Genomic DNA, 26,904 nt, shown 5'->3' with positions numbered 1-26,904 from the left:
TTTTTTAAAAAGTACAAGCATTGAAACACACCAACAACCTTCTCAAATAAATTTTCTTAAAGGAATACTAATTAAAGTTCTGAGAATGTAACAAGAAACTAAGCCATTTCTACTTAGGAAATTGTAACTGTTAAAGTCTTGTGCCTGGAGAGCCTTAAAAACTAGGTTATATCTTGTATTGTTTACATTATAAATAGGCTTTGGAGTACTGTTTCTTTTGCATAAATAACTGTATCCTGATCTTTTATATTTTACATGTAAATGTTAAACCAGAAACAGCTGCTTAGATTATTCTTAAGAATGAACAGAAAGCTACTAGTTCTTGTTATTACTCAGATCTCTCTCAATGATTGCCTGATGTCATATTTTGACCTTGAAGACAACTCCCCTTGCAGCTAGCATGATGTGAAATAGAATATATTGCTAATACAGCTGATCCTAAACAATGTAGAGACTTTTATTTTCTTCAGCATATTTTCCCTTTTCCTTTTTAAGGCAGGTTGAACCTGGAGACGAGAAGATTCTGGGGAGACATAATAGCAGGATATATTGTGAAAGCTGGTCTAAGTCTAATTTCTTCCAGATGGCTTTTCAGTTTTCCCTGAAGTTTTTATCAAATACAGAGTTCTTTCTTAAGTAATTTATCTCTCCTGGTTTATTCAACATTGGATTGAATCTGCCTGATTCTGATTCTCCTTTATCTAATATGTTCCATTTATCCACTTTTCTATCTTTTAACCAACACCAAATCATTTTGATAATTGCTACTTTATAATACAGTATGAGGTCTAGAAGTGCTATTCCCCCTTCATTCTTACCTTTTCCATTAATTTCCTTCATATACTAGATCTTTTGTTAAGCCAAGTGAATTTATTATTTTATTGAATTCTAGAAATTCTGGAAAACTATCCTTTGATACTTTGATTGGTATGGCATTAAAACTATGAATTAACTTTAGTAGTCTTGTCATTTTTATTTATTGGCACAGCCCAGCCATGAGAACTGAATATTCCTTCAACTATTTAAGATGTTATTTAAGGAGCACTTTATTTTGTCAAAGATTTTTTTTTCATAATTGTTGGGATAATCATGCAATTTTTGATGCCTTTGTTTTTAATATGATTTTAAGTATACTGATTTTTTTCCTAATGCTGAACCATTCTTGTATCTTGCATATATATCCAACTTTGTCATAATGAATGAAGCTCTGTAACTTGACAGTACTTTTATTGAAAAATTTTGAATCAATGTTCCCTAATGATTTTGGTCTATAGTTCTGCTTTTGAGTGCTTTATCCTTTTCTGGCTTAGGTATTAAAAGTATATTCGTCTCACAGAAGGAACGTAGTAAGGTGCTTTTAAGAATAATTTTGGAGTACTAGCACTAACTGTCCTTTAAAAAATTGATAGAATTCCATGAAACCATCAGGATCAGGAGTTTTTATTTTTCCTTTATAGCTACTTTTACTCCTTTTCTGAGTCTAAGTTATTTTAGAACATTATTTGGTCTTTTGTTATTTTTGGGTATTTTATATTTTTTAATGTATTGCCCTATTTTATGTGTGTATGTTCTCAGTTTTGTGAGAGGTGTGTAGGGGTGCATAACAGGTTTTCGTTATTCTTTTTTATTTCTTCTGGTTCTGTTGTGATTTTACTTTATTATTCTGCTATTTTGTTAATCTGATTTTTTTGCCTTTTATTTTATCAATTTGGTTAAAGGTTGATCAATTTTGTTAGTATTTTCAAAAGACCAGCTTTTATTTTTATCATTTCTGTGGCCCTTTTGGTTTTCAATTTTAACTGTTTCTCTTTTAATTTTCAATATTTCCTCTTTTGTGTTTACTTTGGGTTTATGTGTTAGCTTTCTGACTTACAAAAGGCATATTTACTTTATTAATCTTTCCATTTTCCACTTTGTTAATATATATTTTTAGGGATTTACTTTTCCTCAAGGACTGCTTTACTTGCATCCCAGAAATTTGGTTATTCTTTACATTATTACTATTTTCTTTAGCATAATTATTCATTGTTTCTATGATTTATTCTTTGGCTTATTCATTATTTAGAATTTCATTTTCAACTTTCCATTTAGGTCTGGATTTTTGTTTGTTTGCGTTCTCTATGCTTATTTTTGGTTGTATTATGGTCTGTGAAGGATGTGTTTACTAATTTCACCTTTTTACATTTATTTGCAATTTCTCTGTGCCCTCATACCAGGTTACTTTTTATAAAAGTTTGTGTGATACTGAGAAATATTTCAGATAATCTTCAGTAATCCTATTTAGCCAATCAATCTTTTAGCTCTAGTTTCTCTAGCAATTTGTTCAATTATGTGTGTATATATATATGTGTGTGTGAATGTATATACATGTATTGTGTGTATATATGCATATATATACATATATACTTATACACAAACATACATCTTACAGTTGTTGTTTTTTCCAAAACTGAGGAAGGTAGATTAAAGTCTCCTAATATTGTATTACTGTCTATGTCTTCTTGAAATTCCATTAGTTTTCCATTTATGAATTTAGATGATAAAGCATTTGGTGCATACCCATCAAATATTGATATCTGTTTATCTATGCTTCCTTTTTCCATTACATAATTTCTCCTCTTGGCCTTATCGCTGACTTCAAAACCATGCCTTCTCTACTTCCGGCTCATCCTGGAACTTCCTTTAATTGTCTGGGGCATCCTTGTCCTGGAACAACTTATCACTCTTGAAGCCTCTCCTCCTGAAATATTTCTCAAGGCCCATCCTATCCCCCTGCTTCCTGACTTCAAAATCATGCCCCTGCACAAAGTTCCAGATTATGCCCACCCCTCAAGTAGATTTTCAGCTTCCTGTTATGGGTTGTCTTCACCCACTAGAATCTAGGTTTCTTGAGGGTGGGTACTTCCTTTTTGTTTGTATTCATATCCCGAGTGCTTAGCAGCGTCTGGCACATAGTTAGTGTTTGATAAATGCTGGTTTCCTTACTTTCTTTCCTTGTTTATCTGTACCAGACTTTTTTTTTTGAGACTAGGTCTCCCTATCTTACTCAGGCTAGAAGTATGGTGGACACTCATGAGCCTATTGTGCTGACTGGTATGTAAGCTTGGTCCTGCTTCATTTCCAACCTAGAGGAGTTTGCCACTCTTCAGGTAGCCTGACAACCCTCCTTCGTCCTCCCACTGGGACCTGGAGGGCTCACCCTATTAGTGCTGGACTTACTGCAGATACTCATTCAGCTTTATCCTCACTGCAGCTCAGAACTCCGGAACTCAAGGATCCATCTGCCTCAGTGTCCCCAGGGGCAAGGACTGTAGGCATGTAGCACTAAGGCCAGCCTCAGATTTTTCAGATAAGGGTTTGGGATCCAACATATAAAAGGAACAAATAGGCAAATAGATCTATCTATCTGCCTACCCATCTAATTACCTGTTGGCTGTCTATATCACACACACACAGACACACAGACACACACACCCCTCCCCCAATAGTGGTCAAAGGATATGAACAAAGTTCTCAAAAGAGTGGCCAGCTATTAACAACTATATGAAAGAATGCTTCAAATCACTAATATTAAAAGAAATGCCAATCAAAACAACCTCCACGGATCACTTCACACCATAAGGTGAGCAGAGTAGGGAAAACAATAGTCATAATGTCAGCAACACCACAACAATGTAAACAGAACAACAAAAATAAAGCAATCCAAATTGAATGCTGGAAATTTTAATGATAAAGTTTGGCCCCGAAGAAAAGATCTGCGAAGGCATCTTTCTGACTTTATCGTGAAGTGGAAGACTATTCCTATGGAGCGCTACATATGATGTTGGACTTGTTTTTGATTTTGTTTGAATGATTTTACTGAACATTTTTCCCCCTCCGTTTTGTTTGTTCTAAGGCGGCACTTCTTAAACTGTGGGCTGAGGCTGAGCAATAACCAAAAGTTAATTCCAAATCAAAAGCATAATGAATCCATGGTGTTTCTGGCAGCGCCTGTGTTGCGCTGCACAACTTCACTGAAGCCTTGATTCTGAACACATGACACCCACATTTTGCACTGGACACCTATGCAGGGCCAACAGCACTGCTGAAATGCGAAAAAGGGTCGTGAGCAGAAAAAGTTTAAGAAGTCTTGTTCTAAGGTATGGCTCTCTAGGAGGAGGATGGATACATTGGAAAGTGCAGGTGGTATAAAAATGAAAGTTATCAATACAAATTTATTTTTAAAATTTAAAAACAAAAATGAATGTTGCAAAATTATGAAAAACAAGCATGGTTCCAAAGAAGAGGTATGAGAAAATACCCTCTCTTTCCACTCCTTTGAAGAGGTGGAAGTCCACAAGTGTGTACACTGAATGTTTTCTGACTTTATAATTTGTGTGTGTGTGTGTGTGTGTGTGTGTGTGTGTGTGTATAGGTTGGTTTTGTGAATTTTCATCTCTCTCAGGGAAGGGTGGTGGAAAATTCTGGTGATATAAAATTACTCGGAGAAATTATTGTGATTTAAAAAAATAAAAGATAGGAATGCAAATTATTTTTTAAAAAGTGAACACTGCAAAATTACAAAAACCAAGCATGGCCCCAAAGAAGAAAAATAAGAAGGAACACTTCTTCCTTCTCCTTTGAAGAGAAAGGAGGTCTAGAGGTATAAGACATTATGTATATTTTCACAGTTTTTTCAATGTACTGACTGGTTTTGCTGATTTTTTTTCTCTTCCTCTTTTTTCCCCTTTAAAAAATATTCTTTGCTATGTGGGATGACTGGGAGAGGGGAAGGTATGCTGGGAGAAATGTAGGCTATGTAAAAATAAACAGAAAAATTCAATAACATTTATTTTAAAATAACAAAATAAAACTGCTAACTTTGTGAAGTAGTTCCAGTTAAGTGGTGGGGTCCAAACCCAGAGCGCCACAATTTGGGAAGTGAAAGGGAAATGAAGTAAAGGAGTCTGGCGATATGAGGCTTGAGGATAAAGCAGGGCCAGAATGAGATGCAGGGGTCTTTGTAGGCAGGTGTGAAAGAATCGATGGATGCAGAGATTGAATACTCAGGGTTGGCTGTGGGGTGGGGGAGAGACCATCTCTGATGTCTTCCTGAAGAGCTGGGAGAGGATGAAACCAAGGTCACAAGTTAGCAAGGAGGCTCCCCTCTTCCGCAGAGAATTTAGCAAGGAAGAAGAGAATGGAGGATGTTGTTGAGAGGATTTGGGGTCTAGAATTGGGCAGAAGGAGCTCAAGACAGATGGCTCCTATTTTCTTGATAAAGTATAAAGATCTAGGGCTAAGGGAGTGTATGACTCAAGAAAAGGTGCTATGGTGAGTGTGACAGTTAATCAAAGAAGAGCGGAAGTACTGCTATACAGCAGTGACAGCCCAGGGAAGAATATTGTATGGAAGGCTGCAAGACTGGGTGACTATAGTGTGGATTCATTTTGGGTACTGGCTGACCTCGATGGTTGCTGAGATCCCTTTCAATTCTCAAATTCTATGATTTTGTGTTGTTATTGAAAGGAAAATAAAGTTCTGATCTAGTGGCCAATGGGATAGAGGGGATAGTGAGCGAGCCTCAGAGCTAGGGAAACCTTGCTTCAAATCCTGCCTCTGACCTACACTGGCTGTGTAATTCTAGATAAGTCATATTACTTCTCAGGGTCCCAGGCAACTCTAAGAGTCTGAGTTGCAGGCTGGGTGCCGATCTGTATTGGTAGAGGGATTTTTCTCATGTGAAGCTCCTTCTACTGATGAAATCACAGGTCTAGTATGTCAGCTCAAGTCCCCTTTGCACCCTTTCTCTGAGAAAGATCTTCACAAAATAGCTATAGCGGCATTATTTGTAATAGCAAAATTGGCAATTACTGCTTCCAAGAATTGGCCAATAACTAAATAATCTGTGCTTGTATAAATGTAACAGAGCATCACAGCAACATAGGAAAGGACAAGTCCAAAGAAATATATTTAGACTTTTATGAAGCGTTATACTGAATCATCATAACACAATAATACATCATATACAATGACTACAATGCCATAAAAACGAAAGCAATAACAAAATCCGAAAAAATGCACAGAAAAAAAATTCAGAAGGGGATGTAGAAGCATAAAGGACCTTTTAATTATTCTCAACATGAAGTAAATATGCACTTAAAAAACAAATAGTGACTAATGCAGTGTATGTTTTTTATTCATTTCCGCAGTTGAATATTTATGTTGACAATTTCTAAGTTTAGAATTTTTAGGCCTGGCAAATTAAAGGCTGGGGCTCTACTAGCCTAATTTCCTTAAGACAAAAATTCATTTTCTCATGAAGTATCATTTTCTGGGACTTGTGAATCATTTTTATTTATACATTTTCATTAAGATACTTGTAATATCATTATATAAAAACAATAAGACTTTTTATTTCTCTTACCTTCTGACATTGTGAGCTCATTAGGTGGTTGCTGAGTAACCCCTGATGCAATAGAGTCAGGCCAGAATCTTTGAACTGGTCTATTCTGAGCTGTTTTTTTCTTTGTTTTTGGAGTTTCTGAACAGCTGGAATCCAACATTGGTTGGAGAATTCGTCTTCTGGCATTGATAAACCTGATCATCAAATAAAAATCTCAGATAAGAATGGCTCCTAAAAAACAGATCCCCCGCCAAGATCAACACACAAGATTATCATAGTCAGGTTTCTTCTTTACTACTGTTAACAGCAATAAAATTATGAATAATAAAATATGGAAAAAAGTTCATGAGAAACATATCCTGAAACCTTACAAACATATGGTGTTAATAAGTTTCCAAAATGTTTCACTTTCATAGGTCTGGATGTTTTCCCACTTTCTCACCTACTAAATTATTTTTATTCTATGTGTGTGTGGGGGTTATTTGTAAGGTTAATAGCTAAAGAAAATAAAGAATCTCAATTATCTTTTAAGGAGAGAAAACCACAAAAGCATCATTACCTTCCCTTATTTTCTCTCAAAATACTTGGGTAATTTTTACTAGCAGTTGCAGCTTTGGTTGTGATGATCTGAGGCTAAACCTTCAACTGAAACTTTCACATACTGCCTTTTCAACTTACTGGTAGCTGAAGAGAGAACATGAAACTATGTCATATAAGAAACAGTTGAAGGAATTGGGAAATTAAAAAGGCTGGTAAAGAGAAGAGAAGGGAAGGAGACATGATCACTTCAGACATATGAAGAAGTATCATGAGCAAGAATCATTAAACTTATTTGTGTGTTCCCAATGTCCAAAACCAGGATTGATGGGTAAAAACCGCAGGCATGCATACTGCAGTTTAATCTAAGAGAGCACTTCCAAAGAATTCCTCTACTAAAATCCCACTCCAATGACACCTTGTAGAATGAAGCTGATCTGGCTTGAAAGCCATGCCAAGAAAACATAAGCACTGATAGGTCCTAACAAGCTAGAATGGCTAGTATGAGCCTGAAGATAAGCTATATTTCTGCTGTTTGAGGACTTATCTACCTAAGTTGGGAGAAACTCATCTCTAGACTATAATAGGATGATGATTTTTTAGTTACATCAACTCATGAAGATCATCTAATAGGTTATAGAAGAATTACAATCTGAGTCAAAAAAGAGAGCGTGTTTACTATCATAAATACATATTTTTTTTTTAAAAACTAAGTTTTTGTGAAAGCAAAACCAACATAGGTATAAGAGAAACTACTAATTGGAAGGAAAAACTTTTTTCTTCAAATATCTCTTATAAAATTTTGAAGTCCAAGATATACAGGAATTGACACAAATAAAATAAGTAGCCATTTCTCTGGGGAATAAAGAAATGACCATAGGTTATGAATGGTTTTCAAAAGAAGAGCGAGTTACCAATAATCATGTAACAGAATGCTCCAAATTGCTAATAAAAGAAATGAACATATAAAAAACTCTGAATTTTCACATATCCATAAAACTGTCAAAAATGGTGAGAAAGGGAAATAATCTATGTTGGAGGAACTGCAGGAAGATAGATAAACTAACACATTGTTAGTGGCTATGAAATGATGTGACCATCCTAGAAAACAATCTATAATTAAAACTCACTAAACTTTTCACATTTAATAATCCCACTACTAGGTCGATATACCTCAAAAATGGCACAAGTTCTTGAATATACCCAAATATTTGTAGCAGAATTTTTTGTGGTTGCAAAAAAAAATTGGAAACCCATCAATAGGGGAATAGTTGAACAATTGTGTTACGTTAATATAATTGAATACTGTGTTGTAAAAAATGAAGAATTTAGAAAATATGAGATCTGTATGAGTTCTGAGGTTTCTTCCAACTAAATCTCTTCTTCTGTAATCTCACTGATTGATGCCAAGTGAAAAAGACAGAACAAGGAGAACAATGACCATAATGATATAAATGAAAACAACTCTAAAAGACAAGTCAGATTAAATAGAATGATTAACCTTGAACCCGTGGGACAGAAGACATTTCCCTTCTCTCAGCAGAGAGGTGGATACTCTATTAGACAGTCATTTAAATTCAATTTTACTTAACTTTTTCTGTGGAGGTCTGGGCATATCAGGTAATGACTATGACATTAAAAAGCTATCAAAAAATTTTTTTAAAAGAAAAAAATTTGTATCTTGGAAGTTGAGGTTTCTGAATATCGTACCTAATCCAAAACAAAATGACAGGCTTTATGAATCAAGAGTATCTTGATAAAAATCATACATCAAGATTGCATTAGATGACTTCTAAGGTTCCTTTCAATACTATGACTTACTGATCCTACAAAAGATAGCTCTGGGGAAGGTACTTCATTATTTCAAAGAATCATTTAAAATGATCAGTTAACTGTTGATACTCATAACTGGAAATTAATAAACTGTCTAGATGGAATGGAATATATCTTATACGCTTCTATTATCAACAATTAAGAATTATAACAGTTTTTTTTTAAAAGAAGAAAGTTTTTGTCATTTTAACGTAGGCATAGCTTAAAACTGGTACTACTGGAATAAGGGTACCATGGAAGCTGTATATTACATTAACTATCATTCAAGTGAAACTTCCATTGCTATTTTTCAACATTTGTCACTTCTTTAATATTAGTCAAACCATTTCCTAAATAGGTTTCCATTGCAAGAGGGGACTTTTGTGAAAACAAAAGGGAGGGAAACCAAAAAGAATGAAAGAAGTAGCAAATATTCATTGAGATTTAATTCATAATTTATTTTTAAATCCTCTAGATCAAGGAATTCTGAAACAATTTAGAAAACATAAACAAGGCCATGAGATGAAGAAAAAGAAACATGTAAATAGATTAAAGTTTTATCTTTGTTTTACAAATCAATCACTATTAAAATAATAATAATATTATCCTGAATATACATAAGTATATGAAAAGTTTTATAGTAAGAATGTAACTTCTAATAACATACTCAACACACCATGAATATAATTCTGATAATATATTGTTATGAAGAGACCATTCAATTATTCATTATTCCTAACTGAATCAAATCATAATGCAGAATAATGTAAATATTTATGGCAATACCCTATAGAATTATTCCTTAAGATAGAAACGCACCTGAGTGCATTTATAAAGAATTGTAAAATTATGGGTAGAATAAACTTTCCCTAAAACTTATTCAGTTACCTATAAATTTAAACTTAGTTAAAGTATGAAGATACTAACATTTATTTATGGCAGAATTTGTTACCTTTTTTCTTAAATGAATGTTATTTTATGAGAGAATCATCACAAATTGAAAATCTATCTGTGGATACAAACCATTTGAGTTTAATAGGCAAAATTGTATATTATCATCTGGACAAGTATGATTAAAAAACCCATGGTATATGTAATCACAGTGAAAAATTTAAAACTAGATGCGTACTTTGAAAGTGTATAAGTATAATTTTCATAAGCTAGGGAGGAAATGGACATTTATTCCCACTTTGTAAATGAGAAAAATTCAGAGGTTGTGGACCTAAGTCATTTAGTAATGGTAGAGAAGTCAAACCTAGAACATGTTTTATTTATAATTTCTTTTTTAATCTAACACAGAATATACCTTTTTGCCTGAACTTTTCTACAGGCTAAAACTACATATTTGGAAAAATGCTACATTTTCAAATTGTGAATTTCCATCACAAACAGTCACAAGACAGTCAACTACTGGGTGATTTTGGAAACTCACCTCAGTGTCTCTTTCCTCTCAATCATCCCTTCTTTTTCTATTTTTTGAATTTATAAAGTTGGGCAATAATAATATTTCTTTCTGAAATTTCAAACTAATTCTCTCTGCAAGGATGCCAACATTAAGAGTCCTGCTCGGGATCAAGGTCACTATAAGTAACATAACTTCCCATAGTTGTGTTCAGCGGTGAACAGTCAAGAAAGTTTAGCTTGAAAGAAGTCCCTGGGGTGGGGAATAATAAGGTCAGAGAGGAAACTGGATCTATAATTATAAGCAGATTAACACAGACCCCAACTTTTAAATGAGTACAATATAGGGCACTAAATCATAAATGTACTATTTTAAAACATGAAATTTACTCATTTCAACTAAATGAAAACTTACTTATCAAGTGCCTATTGTTTGTTCAGGCTAGTGTGCTAGGAGAGATACAATAAGAAACAAAAGACAGAATCACTGACTCCCAAAGAGTTAACATTTTACTGAAGGGGATATACTTGGGCCAGCTAGTTTAAAAGGCTGAGTTAGGAGACAACAGAGTGTGTAACGAGCTGGACTGTGGAAGGTCTTAAATGCTAAGATGAAAAAATGGCACCTTGCTGAAAAGGCCAAAGGGCTAAACTAAACACAAACAATCTGAATGGGAAACACATGTGGGTATTATCTGTTAGCGTCTTCATACTATTTCACTGTCTTCCCTCTATACCAAATTAACAGAAATCAGATTTCTAATGTTTTTTTTTTTGAGTATTTGGTATAAATAGTTTGATGTAGTCTTCTAGTCATTTTTGTTGTTGCTGAGTTTAGTCATGCTTAAGTCTTTGAGACCCCACTTGGGGTTTTCTTGGTAAAGATAATGGAGTGGTTTGAGATTTCCTTCTCTAGCTCATTTTACAGATGAGGAAACTGAGGCAAACAGGGTTAAGTGACTTGCCCAGGATCACACAGCTAGTAAGTGTCTGAGGCCACATTCGAACCCAAGTCTTCCTGACTCCAGGTCCGGTGCTCTATCCACTGCTCTCTGGATTCACAGGAATACTTATAAACTGACATTTTTATCTTACCAATTGTTAACTTGGAGTAGTGTCAGGTTGGTCTGAGCTGCAATCTGCTTTTTCTCATCTTCTGTTGGATAGGGATGCTAAAAGAAAAATTTAAAAAAGTTATCCGTAAGTTTTAATGTAAAAAAAAATGGAGGCTACGTAAGAATTACTGAGGTAAGTCATAAAACACAAATCATCATTCATAAAGTTCTGGCAAATAAAAATTAAGCTTTAAGCAAAAACTAATTTTGGCTTTACCCAGGAAATGTCCCCATTTTATTATGCAGACCATACAAGAAGCATTTATTATAGTTGCTTTTGTCAGCTTAATCAACGGTCAGCAAAGCATATGCTAAGAATTATACTGTCTGAATTTTTCTGAATTATTCCGTCTGAAGGTCTCTGGTAATATAAGCGTAATGTCACACATTTTTGTGGTTAAATAAAACTAGAGTAAACTGATCAGGGTAAGGAGTTTATATTGCCTTAAGAATCATGAGAAATACTTCTATTTGCTGATAGTAAAGAAAACTAAACCAGGAATAAATTTCAAACATTGCCCAATGAAAACATTTCTACATTTAATTAGGTGTTATGCTCTACTTGTTAGTCTGAATGAAAAGAAAAACAACACCATTTTATTATATCTTAAACATACAATAATTTACCTGCTCTAGACATGAACTATTTGGCTGTCAGTCACTAAATGGTATTAATACAATAACAGTTTGGTTTTTCATTAGCTTATTTTGCTTTTAGAACAGCATTTAGAAAATCTGTATAGCTTAAATTAAATTACTAACTAGGTATGACACTTTTTAAAAGCTTTCTATAATACAGAATATAAAGGACTAATTTTCTCTACCTGACTTACACAAAAAAAAAGGTGGTTCTTCCAACATTTTTTTAAATAGATGCATTCATTTATAGTTGAGGGAGGGGGAAAAAGAATGAAACACCAGAAAGGGCAAGACATTAATCTTAACCTAAGATGAACTTGAATGTAGAAGCAGAGCAGAAAGTCAGGAGCACTAACACAAGCAATGGATCATACTTCATATCTGACCCTTTGAATGTGATTTCCATTGGAATTACTGACCTCAACAAATAGTACAGGGTCAGTACTTCAGGCTGTAGAGATTAAGTAGAGAGGAAGGGGCTTTTTATGTAAGGCTTGTAATAGCATAAAAGAGCAGACAATATTGGCAATTTTGTACAAGAAACAAAAATATATTTTTTCATTATATTACACATATTTCATTATGCATATACCTACATATACACACACACAACACTATCTGGCATCACATGTATGCATGTGTTTATGTACAAAAGTCTTATTGTAGGTAACTGCCTTTAAGGAAAGTCCTTCTACTACCAATGGAGATCTGCAGCTGCCCTACAACAGCAAGTCTGAGAGAGCTGCCTGGTAGCAACAGCGGTGGGGTGGGAGTTGGGCACAGGAGGGTGAAGAGACAGGAGACGGGACCGAGAGGTTAAGTGATTTGCTAGAATCACACTGTCAGTTTGGGTCAGATGTAGACTTGAATCGACATCTTCCTGATTCCAAATACAGCTTATGTAGCTATTGTAATCAGCAGGTAATGCAGAAGCAACTTTCTCTTAAATTTGATTCTATTCGTAAGACACTCAGATAAATGGACTCTACTGACCTGCAATTATTAACGTACTTTTTAAAATGGCCAATTTACATACTATTAATGCTCTTTTTTTAAAAAAAAAACAAAGCCATAGACAACCAAAAATACTCCTGCACACATATTTTGTTTTTTGAGAACTGAAAACAGCCTCACTCTAAAATTTCTTGTTACTATTTATTTCCATAGAGGTCTGCCACCATGATTACTACCTCATTGCTCTGATCTAAGCTAATCATATTAAGGAATCAAAATGAATAAGTTTGTCTGGCTCATGCGTGGGATATCATTATAAAACATATACCCCAGGCTTCTGTCCAATTTACTATGGAATCGGTTAACTATGCCTGATGAAAGACACAGAAGCAGTGAGGAAGATATGCGGCCTCTAGAGAAGAACAGAGAAGGAGCTTCTCAAAAGCTGTCAGGTCTGGAGGATGAAGGAGGAGGAAGAGTATCAGTGGAGCTCCTGAGACTGCAGAGTCAGATCCTTTGGCAGACTCTTCCAGGACTGTAAGATCTTGAGTGCTTTATTTCTCTTGGTATTTTCCTCCACCTTCCTATGCTGTAAACCTATAAATCTATATCTCATAAAAGAATGACTGGGAATCTCGTTTGTCCCACCTCAGATTCTCTAAGGGTGGAGAGAACCACGGGATCTACAAGCCTCACTTTCTGAAAGGAAAAGCTAAGAGGGCACCGGATTTCTGCGAAGTCAGTTCTTCCCACGGCTTTTAGAAAGGCAGAGCCAATCCTAGGCAGAATTTTTAAGTGGTGAGTTTTTTTTTTTCCTTTTGCTGTCTCCTTTTCTGAACTAAACCAGTAATACTGCTCCTTCTTCCGAGTGCTCTACGTTACACCATCCTCTCATTCTGCTTTAAGAATAATAAAAGCTTCCTTCTGTGGCTGTCTGCTACTGGCACCATTCAGGCCTATCTTTATCACTCCCACCCTAACATCTCTTGTTTTTATTTCCCCAATGGTCCTCCTGCCTCTGCCACTACAATCACTACCACACTGCTTTGAGCTAAGTTAATCACACTAAGGTATCAAAATGAATAAATGTTAACTCAGTTAACCCCCCCCCCAAATCTTTTAATTAGTAGAATTTCAAGAAAGTATGGGATAAATTTTAGGGTATGAAGCTTTTAATATCCTATATGGAAGGCCAACTCCAGGAAGGGGGAGGGAAGGCATGAAATACAGGGCTCTGTGCAACAGTTTTGCCCTTGGAACTTTGCTTCCCTGGCCATATTAACTTTGTAGCTGAAACACAAGACTGAGGAAACACAAAGAGTTCAGCCACTTAATGAGGAGGCCAAAATTACCACTGCAGAAAGTGGGGACTACCCTTGACTTAAGTCAATTAGAACCTTTCAACTCTAGGGTTCACTGTATCTCGGTGTACACATGTCCCAAGATGGCCAAACTTTTGTCAAGAGAGTCATCTATAGAGTACTTAAACCCTGGGTCCCCCTTGCTAGAGAAGCTGAAAACTCAGCTACTGGGATTATGGATCCGAGAATTTTTGGAAGGATCCAAGGGCAACACTTTCCCTTTTTGGGTCCTCTGTTCTTCTGCTCCTGGATCAAGATCATATCCTTATTTGTTTTTTTTTTTTAATTCAGCTGGATGTTAGACTGTAGCAAGTTGAGTTGCCTTGGACTCAGGTCTTCTCCTACTACCCTATCCTACCATCCTGCCTTGAGTGAATCTCACTAGACCAGAGCTCTTTCGATGTAAACAGAACGGAGGAGCTGAAGGCTGCTGGCATAGTGGACCTCTCAGTAACTAAACTCTCTTAATGTATAGAAAATTATCAGATTTGCAGTATGATAATGAACTCATGACAAAATAAATTTGAACATATTGTTCATCATCCACATTATTTCAATGAGTGAGTATTTATTGAGCTCTTACTATTTTATATAATCTGCTACGGGATACAAAAAAAGTATGTCATAATTCCAAAAATAACTTCCCATCCTTTTGGGAGAAAATGGAAGATTCATATGAAACAATTAAGGATGAGAGCATTAATGTTTACCATAGACTGCACATTTCTTTTTTTTTTTTTGAGGGGGGAAGGCAGGGCAATTGGGGTTAACTGACTTGCCCGAGGTCACACAGCTAGTTAAGTGTGTCAAGTATCTGAGGCCAAATTTGAACTGAGGTCCTCCTGACCCCAGGGCCGGTGCTCTACTCACTGCACCACCTAGCTGCCCCTAAACTACACATTTCAATCAAGCAAACTTGCTAATTGACCATATGTGCCAGTTGTGCCACAATATACTTCCACCTAGAATGTTCTTTTCTCAAAAGTACATTAACCTTTCTTCTTCAAGACCTTGATCAGTGTGTATCTTGGCCATTCAGTCTTCGCTAATTAAGCCCACTAGCTCCAATCATGTCTACTTCATTTTCTTTAGTACCTATACAATAAATCTAGCATACTATTTTAATTTTTACAAACCTGTGTGCACTTAAAATTTCCCATGTTCTTTTTATCTGTTAGTCTAATTTCTCTGATTAATTCTCCCTTGACCCTGTCCCTTTTCAAAAGTGTTTGCTTTTGACTACCTCCTCCCCACATTTGTCCTCCCTTCTATCATCCCCCCCTCTTATCCCCTTCCCCCCTACTTTCCTTAGGCTAAGATACCCAATTGAGTGTGCAAGTTATTCCCTCCTTAAGTCAAATCCAATGAGAGCAAGATTCACTCATTCCCTTTTACCTGCCCTTCTTCCCTTCCAATAAAACTGCTTTTTCTTGCCACTTTTATGTGAGATAATTTACTCCATTCCATCTCTGCCTTTCTCCTTCTCCCAATATATTCCTCTCTCACCCCTTAATTTTTTTTAAGATAGCTGATTAGCTTCTTAAGGATGTTATCTTCACGTTTTTAATTCCTTTCCAAAACTGACTAGTGTTCTAAAAGTAATGCCTTCTAGAACTAGGCCTAGTAGTCTATGAAGAAATTTTTTTTTCCAAGAAACATATCAAGCCACACACACACAAAAAAAACTATTCCAAAATCTTCTAAGATTGATTGCAAAATCACAAAATCTTACCCCTATATGCTGAAAGAGCCAAGATCTCATAACATTTGTAGCATGTTTTGGCAGAACTCCCCTTTTATTCTTAGATGAGCCATCCTCTTGATGCAAGATGCTGAGATCTTGGTTTAACTGTAACTGAAGCTTTTAAATAAGTGGAAGAAAATGTTATAAGGCAACAAAAATTACATGTATAACAGACATTAAAATATTAGTTAAAGAAATTACATGGAATGCTTATGACTATAATTTAAACAACTATTTTGTAATAATACAGGTATCTTTTTTAACATAGCCTACATGGATCCAAGCTGAAGGGATAGGGACCTTAATAACACAACAAACTCCTCACCTATTTAACTATCACCTAGCCACAAACATAGGTATAAGATAAATAGTCCTCTGAGCAGATGAAAAAGTTATCATGTGCAGTAAGTGAGGACTCATGTATTTTAGTCATAACATAATAAAATATGAATATTTGACTACATATAGTCATAGCCTATTTACTTTTATTTTAGGCACATTCAAAACAGTTTTGTCATTCAAATCTGACCAAATATAAGATGAGCCTTTGTTTTAAAAAATGGTTTGGGTCTTGAAAACAATCAAATCTATTCTCTTCCTCATGTTCTGTTCTGGGCTCAGCCCATCAATGATATTCAGTGTCTATGTAACATAATTAATGGACCAGCAAAAAAAGCTGTCCATACAGCTACAAATCAGACCAGCTAACAGCATTGCTATGTTGCCATTCTATATACAGTCTATAAACAGTATTCTTCACACACTTGATTATTCTATTATGGATAGACAGGCAGAACTACTTTGTCTAAGGAGGGTTCCTATGTTTCAGGATTTATGCAATCAAGATGTCATCCATAAATAGTGAATATCTGGAGGCCCTCATCATATATAGGGAATCTCTTTTATATATGGATTTTGTACTGGGAATTTTCAATGGCAGTGGCAAAAAAGCATGTGAATCCATGTCAACATAAATATTCTTCTAATGATATTCGGTTAACTGCCCTCCACCAGATGTACTTCTTTTTTCTCTTCTTCTTTATCTCTTCTCTTAGCTTTTCCTACACATTATCTCATCCTCCCTCATATCACAAAAAATAAAAATGACTCTTTTAAAAAAGAGGAAACGTCTGTTTAACGATTTAAGAGTAATTTCTGCATTAGTTATCCACGTCCAATTCAACCACAAACAGGTCAAAGCTAAAACTAAAGAGTTAGTCTCAAATTAAAAGACTATGAAAAAGAAAATGTGCACAATAGCAGCAAATTCTAACTTGATCTATATAAACAAGCAATGATGCTGAAAATGCAAAATCATTAAAATAACATATCTAAGTAATAGTCTATGCTCATTTCCTAAAAAAAAAAAATGAAACCAATGTAAATAAATTGTCATCATGAGAACAAAAGAGACAGAAACTTGCCTTATTCAGCAAATGCTTGTGTTTTTCCCGAGGTGAGAGATACAGCTGCCAAGGCAAGTTTAGACTATATGCTCATTTGCAAAATCTTACAAGTAAAGATGGCAGAAGATTATGAGCCATATTCACCTTACAGTATAGTAAGAGGCAATGGAGAGAAAAATCAGCTAAAGGAAATTATGATGAGATACACAACTAAGCTAGGTCAGGATAAGGGCATAATGTTGCTGTGAGCAGGAAAAGGGCATATGTCAGAATCATACAAGACCCCTGACAATTGTGACAAAGAAAGTTTTGCTGAACAACCTTCTGAATACTACTATCAGTCAAGGCATGTAGCCAAAAGACATATTGTTACCAAAGAGGTTTGCTTTTGTCACAAAAGCTGTGCAATGCTGATTCCAAATGGAAGAGAGATCTTCTCCAGATAGTTCTGTGTTTGGATGATGATGTACTGACTGCCAAAAGCCCATAATGTTGCAGAGCCTCCTAAATGAGACCCATCATCACAAAGAAGAGTTCTGAAAATAAATGGATGAAGAAAGCCACTTATTGAGACTGTTACATGTTCTATGTTCCATAGAGATGCTTCATCAGTATTTACATCTTAGACTAGGTGTGTAAAATAAACTGAGCCCAAAGTTGAATAGAAGGAAAAGGGCCCAGATTTCATTGGTGTTTTTAACTACGCTATGCTTCTCCTTGAAACAAAGTCCATCTTTTTAACATCACGATCCTTTCACTTGATGATATATGGCTCCAAGTCATGGAATACCATGGTTTCTGAATAAAGTTGGTATAGCCAAGTGATGGATGTGACTGGGCTTTAACATATTACCAAAGAAGAATTACACAGGAGAAGTGAGGTAGGGGCAACATCAGAGAGATTAATGAGCAGGAAAGTGGAGACAATCATGCAACAAATGAAGCTAAACCAGTGGACAGCTAAGCTGCTGCAGTGGCATCCATTCAGCATCAAGAGACCTAAGGGAGGGTCCCTGGCACTTTGAGTCAGCTCTCTAAGGAAGAGTCATAGGGGGACAAGGCAAAAAGTTACCCAAATGAGAATGTGAGAGAGGATTGAGATCAATACCATTGGAAGGAGTACCTACCATTGATGAAATCATAGATGTATCAACATACTGAAGAAGTATTACAAACAGTAACTGGATGTTCCTATGTAAGGGATGTGGAATGTTAGAAAACAAACTGCTTTTATAAGCAGGGCTGCTTTTTATTTTAAATGTTTGAATTCAGTAAGCAAATTTGAGACACTTTTCAAAATGTGGTCATGATTTTAGGATTAATTTGCAACAGGATTAAAGAAGAGAGGGAGGAAGAATTGATGTGGCATAAAGATCACCATAGGGATAATTTTGTAGCATGAAGCACTTGGAGGAAGGGCAGGTGAATGCCAAACTAGAAAGCTTTGAGCAGCCAAAAGCAGCATTATGACATCCAAATCCTGAGGAAAATAAGGAAGGACAATAGCAAAAGAGGTGGGGTAGATGGATAGAGGCATTTCACAGCTGACTGGACTGGGCTGTTGAATTGGTGGAGCCCCCACAGCTCTTTCTTCCTCACAAGTTGAACTGATGGGGCAGGAGGGAGTCACAGGAGATGGATGCACCTCTCTTTCTTGCCTGAGCTCCAGAGTCTGACTGTCTCTGGGAAGGGGAAATCAGAGTCTCCTGTCACAGGAGCACCCGCTGTCTAAGAAGAAGTCACCTGAGTCAGTCTTCTCTGGTCAAGGACTCCCAATATGGCTGACTATATTGGGGAGAATGACGATGAATGCAATATATGATGATGGACTAATCAAGTTCAAGAAATATAAAAGAGGAAAAAACTGGAAGAGGATGAATGGTTAGAGCTAAATGAAAAAAGAGAAGTGTTTTTGGATTTTTTTTTATTAATTTACTTTCCAACATTCACTTCTACAAATTTAAAATTTTCTCCACCCTCTTCCCTAAGATGGCATGCAGTCTGATATAGGCTCTACATATTAACCATTAAACATATTTTGACAATAGTCATGTTGTATAGAAGAATTAGAATGAATTAGAGGAACCATGAGAAAGAAAAAACAAAACAAAACAAAAAGAGCAAATAGTCAGCTTCTCTCTGCATTCAGACTCCATAGTTCTTTCTCTGGATGTGGATGGCATTTTCCATCATGAGTCTTTTGGAAATGTTTTAGGTCCTTGCATTGCTGAGAAGAGCTAAGTCTATCAAAGTCAGTCATCGCACACTGTGGCTATAACTATGTACAATGTTCTCCTGGTTCTTCTCATTTTACTCAGCATCAGTTCATATAAGTCTTTCCAGGTTTTTCTGAAGTCTGCCTGTTCATTTCTTATAGCACAATAGTATTCCATTACATTCATATACCACAACTTGTTCAGCCACTCCCCAATTGATGGGCATCCCTTCAATTTCCGGTTCTTGGCCACCACAAAAAGAGCTGCTATAAATATTTTTGTACATGTGGGTCCTTTTCCCATTTTTATGATCTCTTTGAGATAGAAGTGGTATTGCTGAGTCAAAGGGTATGCATAGTTTTATAGCCCTTTGGCATAGTTTCTGGATAATTTTTTAAAGAAGATTAAGAGGTAGAACCAAGTATGAAAATTTTTCTGTCAAGTAGGATAAACCTGGAAATGTAACTAATCTTGTATAAAGCATGGATGTTTAAGAACTTCCAGCCATAGAAATGCAGTCACATCCCTCCATTAAAAGCATTAGAAAGAAGGCAGAGAAGTGGCTGAATAAAGTTTTTTTGGGGTATATTCCACAGTACGAAGATAAAGTAGAGTTCAAACTGGGAGATATTATTGATAATAATGAAAAAGTAGAAGAAGGTTGGTAGAGATTATAGAAAATCCTTTTTCTTCTAGACCTCCCAAAAAGGATGAAAAAGCAGCTGTGAAGCAAGAACCTTCAATGCTGGCCGTTCTCCAGGTACCACAAAAAAACAAAACAAAAAAAAAATCAAACAAACAATTTCTCCTAACAGTGCCAATAAGTTATTGAGATGCTCTGAGATAGCATACCTAAGGAGACCATAAAAACCAGTTCTACCGCTAGGACCTCCCATCTCTAAATTTAATGGAGTTGTTCCCACCATCCCATTAAAGACACAAAATGAGCCCGTCATGAAATCAGCTTTTGAACAATTACTGTGTAGACCAAAATTAAGAGTTAGATTAATCTGTACTAAGGAACTCAAAGAGACAGATGTCATATTTTCCTTAGAAAATCTGTATCTTATCACAAATTGACTAACGATGGGAAGGCTACCTTGTCACTTTAATAGAGGTTATAGTGCAATTCAAAGCTCAAATAAAAATCCTTGAAGTTTAATAAAGAGAAAAGACAAAAGTGCAGAACTAAAGGCATTTGTATACTTCAATAGCTTCATCTTCATCTCCTAGAGTCTAGGGGTGGGGAACCTGCTGCCCTGAGGCCACAAGTGGCCCTCTAGGACCTCAAGTGCAGCCCTTTGACTGCATCCAAACTTCACAGAACAAATCTCCTTATTAAAAGGGTTTGTTCTATAAAACTTGGACTCAGTCAAAAGGACCTAGAAGGCCACATGGCCACGAGACTGCAGCTTCCCCATCCCTGCACCTAGAACAAATGGGACTACTTTCCTCACTTTCAGTAGAGGTCAAACTAAAAGGAGAGACAGATGATGGGAAGAAGAATGTCCCTGAAGACCCTGAGGCACAGCTAGTTAAATTGTTCTGTGTTGCAGAAGCTCTAAAAAAGGAAAAGAGGAAGAAGCAGAAAAAGTATGGAAGAAAAGGCACTGAGTAACTTGAAGGTAGAAACAGAAAATATACAAAACGAAGCCCTGTCTAGGTGAGATGGCATAGACTTCCTGTGTCTCTTGTGCAGGATATTCATCAGCAAGAACAAGAACTGAAAACTGACATGTTTGTTTCACAGTAACAAATGGTCTGGGTGTGCAACAGAGAAAAAAGAAATAAGCACATTCGTTTTAATACATAAAAGAGGGAATGATGAAAAAATTGCATTTGATGTTATTTATCAATATGAAAAAGGGGCCATATTTCTTACTATGCTGGAATTGCAAACCTCTTCTTGTGGTTTGCTTGAAAATATTACTGAAGCTGTTTCAAAGAAGAGGAAGTTCATAATTGATTTTTATTGAATACTTATGGTGTAATTTTTAAAGCAGTCAATACTATAAATAGCTTGATGTAGCCTTAAAAGTAACCAATAAAACATACTACGTGGAAGGGAAAAATCAGCTTAGTAACAACGGTAGTAATTACTTTTCCTATAATGCAAAGGAATACATGGTGTTTTATATGTTTTTAAAATTTTTTAGCTTTCCCACCCCAAATTACAGCTTTGTACCTAGATCTATGCAATGCTGTATTTGGGTGATGAAAATAGGAATTTGTTAACTATAAAGTGGATGAGTCACCTGTGCAGATAGTTATAACTAATGAAATAAATTTAATAACTAAAAAATTTCATGTCACTTGTAATTCAAGTTTCATAAAAGAAATTTATTCAACCATACTTAAGTCATCAGGCATATGAGATTGTCTAAAATCTGTCAAAGCGAAGAGACCAGAAGGCTGTCCTTAGCTCAATATGTCTAGAACTAAAGAGAATTTAGCATACAAATACTAGCCGTAGTCTGTATTTATCTGTTTATGTGGTAGATTCAAATATTATCTGTCCCATGGTCTTGTGATTTAGCCTTAACCTTTTGAAAACATTACTTACAAAACAAAGTACAAATTTTTAGAATGTTTGAGCAGCCAATCTATCGTATAAGCATTAAATTAAATTAAAATATTATTTGGCCAATAAACTAAGTAACCTCAAAAAACAAATACCACTTTTCCCAAGCATGGTTAGCATAGCTAACTTAATAGCATAGCACAGCTTCTCTGGTATAATTTGTGAATATCTAACAGCTTCAGACTAATCATCCATGTTAAGTCAATATGGAAATTTTTCTATTAACTAACATCTTTTCCCCAAAGAAGAGGTAGTTTAGTTAAGTTCTATCATAGCAAATGGCCTAAAGATTTCTGTTTATGAAACTCCATGATTGTAGAGCATGTGTCACCATGCTTCTATTTTTTGTTCCTTAAACTTAAAATCTATTTAGCTTATTTTTTATTTTAAAATTTGATTATGTATAACTGAAATGTTTCATGTTTTAACACAGAAAACTTTTACAACAATGAGAATAATACTAATTCACATAAAAAGCTGAAACAATGTACATATCTGTGGCTTTAGAGGAAGTTAATCTTGGGTTGAATGTGTAAATTTTCCCTCTTTAAAAAGGTGGCAGGTTGTTGTCCTCATGAGACAATAGCTAAACAAAACTGGCTGACACTATTCCTTGGGTATTTTTAAAGATGACTGGACAAGTGAATGACTGTTTATTCCGACCCATATTTCACCTTCAACCTAGGTTTTAATGAGGCCTTATGTAAAGATTTTAAGCTATATATAGGCTAGCAATTATCTTTCTAGCTTTCCCTTTCATTCCTGGGAAGATGAGTGATTGCATACTCTGTCCCTAGGCTTGCAGTATCTAATATCAAGATGATTTCTATGTTGATTATAACTCATCAGGGATCTCCAAAATAAGAATTATGGCTAAGAGGTAAAACGACTGCAGCTGTCTCCAAAGGCTAGGACATCAAGGACCCCAAGAAATCAATAACCCAATGAATGAACAGTAGAGATTAATTCCTAATCCCTAATATGCTCACTCAGCACCCCCTTCCCTACCAGTTCTGACAAGGCCTAACCACGTGACCCAACAGGCTTATGCTATGGGATTCACTCACCAATTCCCATTCGCCTTATACAATCACTTCCAGTGCATTCCTCTGCCCCTGTGCTCACCCCAGCATTATGTAGCAACAAGGAACAGGCTTCAACTCTGCTGTCCACCCCTGGCCTGTGAGGAGGTGGGGGTAAAGGGGAGCCACAGCTTGCTCTGGCTGGGGCAAAATCATTGCTGCTGCCTTTACAGCAGTGCTCAGCCAGAGAACCATGGAGCAGAGGGCCTGGGGAGCTGTGGGAAGGCCTAAAGGAATACGGTCTGGCAACCAAAATGAGGCCAGTTCTATCCCCACAGATGCAATTGGGACAGAGACTGAGGCCAGTAAAAAGTGAATTCTCCAGCATGGGAGGATGCAGGGACAACTTAAAGGTCTAGCCCTCCAGGGATCTGCCATCAAAGGGGAAGTAGTCAAAAAAGTGAGCATAAAGGAAAAAAGATTGAATTTACCAGAGATCTCAGGAGGTAAAAAACTAGGTTAAAAGTACTAAGCATGAGAAAAAAAAACAGAAAAGAAACTGATAACAAAAAGAACGTGGGTTGCAGATTATGAGTCTAAACATTGTTGAATAAATATTACAAGATAAAGTAAAATAAATCAACACCAGATGGGTAGATGAAGCCGTGGATTCCAAAAAGGGCATAAAATCAGAGCAGGATGTTCCCAAATGGCACAAGAAAGAAATAATAATTGTGACAGTAGAATTTCTGGCCTATAAGGCAGAAATAATCAATAGAATAGGAAAACTTGAATCCATGGAGGCATGATAGAGAACAAATGATTGGAAGGACGATTAGAAGGATAATATTAAAGAAGAAAAGCAAAGGGAGGGACTAAAACAGGCATAAAAAGGGGGAAATCTCCATTCAGTGGTGGGAAGGGGTTTCACTGGGAGGAGAGAGATACAGTATAATGAAGAACAGAGAACTTAACACACGTATAATCTGCAGTGATTTGGTGCATAGAAACACTACTACCTCTGAGAGACTGCTATACCTTCATGGACAGAATCCAGACTCAGAACTGCTGAAAGCAACTGATAAAGAATTAGGAGGGCGTGATTGCAGAAAGAAGATTTCCTGACAAGTGGGAAAAAATGATCATGGAGGAAAGCAGGGGGTAATAATAAAATGTAACGACAGAAAAGTTCCTACAACGGAGAAATACGTTTATCTCCTCTATCCTGCAGGAATTGATAATTCCAATAGTGAGGCACAATATAAAAAAGACACGGAAAGAAACACGATCTACAAGGCAACTGCGAATGACTTGGTTATTCTCAGAAATACAATGATCCAAGACAATTCTGAGGGACTTATGATGAAAAATGTTACCTATCACCAGAGAAAGAAGTGATGGAGTCTGAATGCAGATTGAAGCATACTTTTTCTTTACTTTCTTTATTTTTCGTGGTTTTGGTTTTTTTTTTCTTGGTCTGTGTTTTCTTTTACAACATGACCTGCAAAGTTACCAACTGAGACAACAGCGTGAGCAAAATTGCAGGCTACAAAACAAACCCTCAAAAATCAACAGCTTTTTTATATATCCTATATATAACTTTAAAAATTCAAGAGGCAATAACAGAGAAATTTCATTCCAAAAAACTTCAAAATGCATAAAATATTTTGGGATCAATTTACCAAAACATGAAAAATTCTTATATAGATTCAACTACCAAGAGCTCCTTAAAGAAATAAAGAACAACCTAAATAGCTAGACCAATATTCAATGCTCATGGATGGAGAGTGCCAATATGATAAAAATGGCAATATCACCAAAGTTAATTTATGCTTTTAATGCTATGACAATCAAATTACAAGGGGATACTTTATAGAGTTTGCTAAATAATAAAAAAAATTAATTTAGAAAAACAAGATCTAGAATATCAAGGCTAATAATGAAAAAAAGTAGGGTTCAATAGGGAATAACACTTTCAGAACTCAAGCTATACCACAAACAGCAGTTATCAAAAAGACTTGGTATCAGTTAAAAAATAGAAAAGGAAGAATCCTAAACAATGGAACTCAATAACCCCATGTTGAATAAACAGGAAAATATAAATTACTTAGGAAAAAGCTTCCTATTTAATGAAATTGGCTGGGAAAACTGGAAATCGGTCTGAAAGAAATTAAGCTTAGATCTTATACCATAGTCCATAACACATTCAGAATGGATATGAGACCTTAATATTAAAGATTACACCAGAAAGCAAAATTAGAGGAGAATCAGATAATATACCTTTCACAGCTTGGAAATGTACTCTTAACTAAACAAGGGATAGAGGCAAAGACCAGAAGTAAAATAGAAAACTCTAATTACATGAAACTGCAAACCTTTTGCACAAACAAAATTAATGCACTGAGGAAAAGAAGTGATCAAAAGGAAAATAAAATACTTGTGTCAAATTTCTTTGATAAAGATTTGGTATTTAAGATCTATAAACAACATATATACACATGTATGTGTGTGTGTGTGGTACCGATTCATAGCTCTAGCAACAATGTGCCAATATGCCTGTTTGCCCCAAACCCCTCCAACATTGACTCTTCCCATCTTTCATCATCTTTGCCAATTTCCAGGTGCCCTCAAGCCTTCAGTGTGGCTTTGATTAGTAAGGTATTCTTTCATATAGTTGTTAATACTTGGCAATTCTTTTGAAAACTGTTCTGATCCTTGGATCACCTCACTATTGGGGTCTGGATATTTTTATTTACACACACACACACACACACACACACACAGAATCATGATGAGGAAATCCAGAAAAAAGTCACACTAAGTCATTTGTCCAGCCCAGGTTGGCAGAGAGAAAAAGACAGAGAGGCCTGTGGACACTGGGGACAGGTCAAGACAGAAGCATGCCAGCGTTCCAGCAACCAGGAAGAGGCTGTGGACCAGGGCAAAAGGAGGTCCCAAACCCAGGCACCTGCAGATCTGTACTGGGGCACTGTGACAGAGACAGGTGTGAAAAGGCAGCTTTGTCACCTACTACCGATTTCCAAGTCAGAGATCCAGGAGAAAGGGATCTGCACAGGGGAACAGTATTCCCATCTAGGGGGACTGTCCTGTGTCTGGAGAAAAGAGTAAGCTCATAAGCCAGCAGCAGTGATGTGGCTCAGTTGAAAGGTGCAGAGCAGAGTCTGACTTCCAGAATCAAGTTCACCTGCAGAGCTCACCTGTAGCTCACTAAGGTAGGAATCCTAGACCAAAGGGGAGCCTACAATCCTGCCACTATAAGTCTACCAATAGAGCTTTCCAGCTGTCATATACAAGGTGGGGACCGCAGGAGTTTACTTTTGCACAGACCTAAACCCATGTCAAGATCTTGCAAAACTCAGGCTGGGATTTGGTGTGAGGGGAGGGGAAGGTAAGATGGGGAAGAGAACAATAAGCTTTTGCAACAGATCAGACCACTTCAGAAGCACTAAAAACTTGTAGCTCCCCAGCCTACCCCTGAGATCCTGGAATCAAAACAATACTTAATACTCCAAGAAAGCAGGAACAGGATTAGCCTAGACCTTCCTTCCAGAAGTGCCACCAAGACCAGCATTGAGCCTCAAAGTCAGGAAGTAGGATGGAAAAATGAACAAATGAACCCCTTCACCATAATGAGTTATTGTGGTGGTAGGTATGCTCAAAACACAAAAAGAGAAGAAAAGAACGACTCAAAAACATTTACAAATAAAGCT

The 26,904-nt window shown here is 36.2% G+C and overlaps 1 protein-coding gene across 1 annotated transcript in view; it reads right to left on the bottom strand.

Moving 5' to 3' along the window:
- PKNOX1 (PBX/knotted 1 homeobox 1) overlaps positions 1 to 26,904 on the bottom strand; it is a 195,615-nt gene that overhangs the window by 19,400 nt on the left and 149,311 nt on the right. Inside the window, exons 9-11 of the mRNA XM_036744889.1 lie at positions 15,937 to 16,065; positions 11,231 to 11,307; positions 6,407 to 6,579 (exon numbers count right to left, since the gene is read on the bottom strand). Coding sequence (XP_036600784.1) covers positions 6,407 to 6,579; positions 11,231 to 11,307; positions 15,937 to 16,065 — 379 coding nt within the window. The remainder of the gene's footprint in view (positions 1 to 6,406; positions 6,580 to 11,230; positions 11,308 to 15,936; positions 16,066 to 26,904) is intronic.

This window comes from Trichosurus vulpecula, chromosome 2 (genome assembly GCF_011100635.1).
Source record: "Trichosurus vulpecula isolate mTriVul1 chromosome 2, mTriVul1.pri, whole genome shotgun sequence".
In the NCBI taxonomy this organism is placed as follows: Eukaryota; Metazoa; Chordata; class Mammalia; order Diprotodontia; family Phalangeridae; genus Trichosurus; species Trichosurus vulpecula.
The sequence above is the reverse complement of the archived record's forward strand: the minus strand, read 5'-3'. Positions and strand labels throughout refer to the sequence as shown.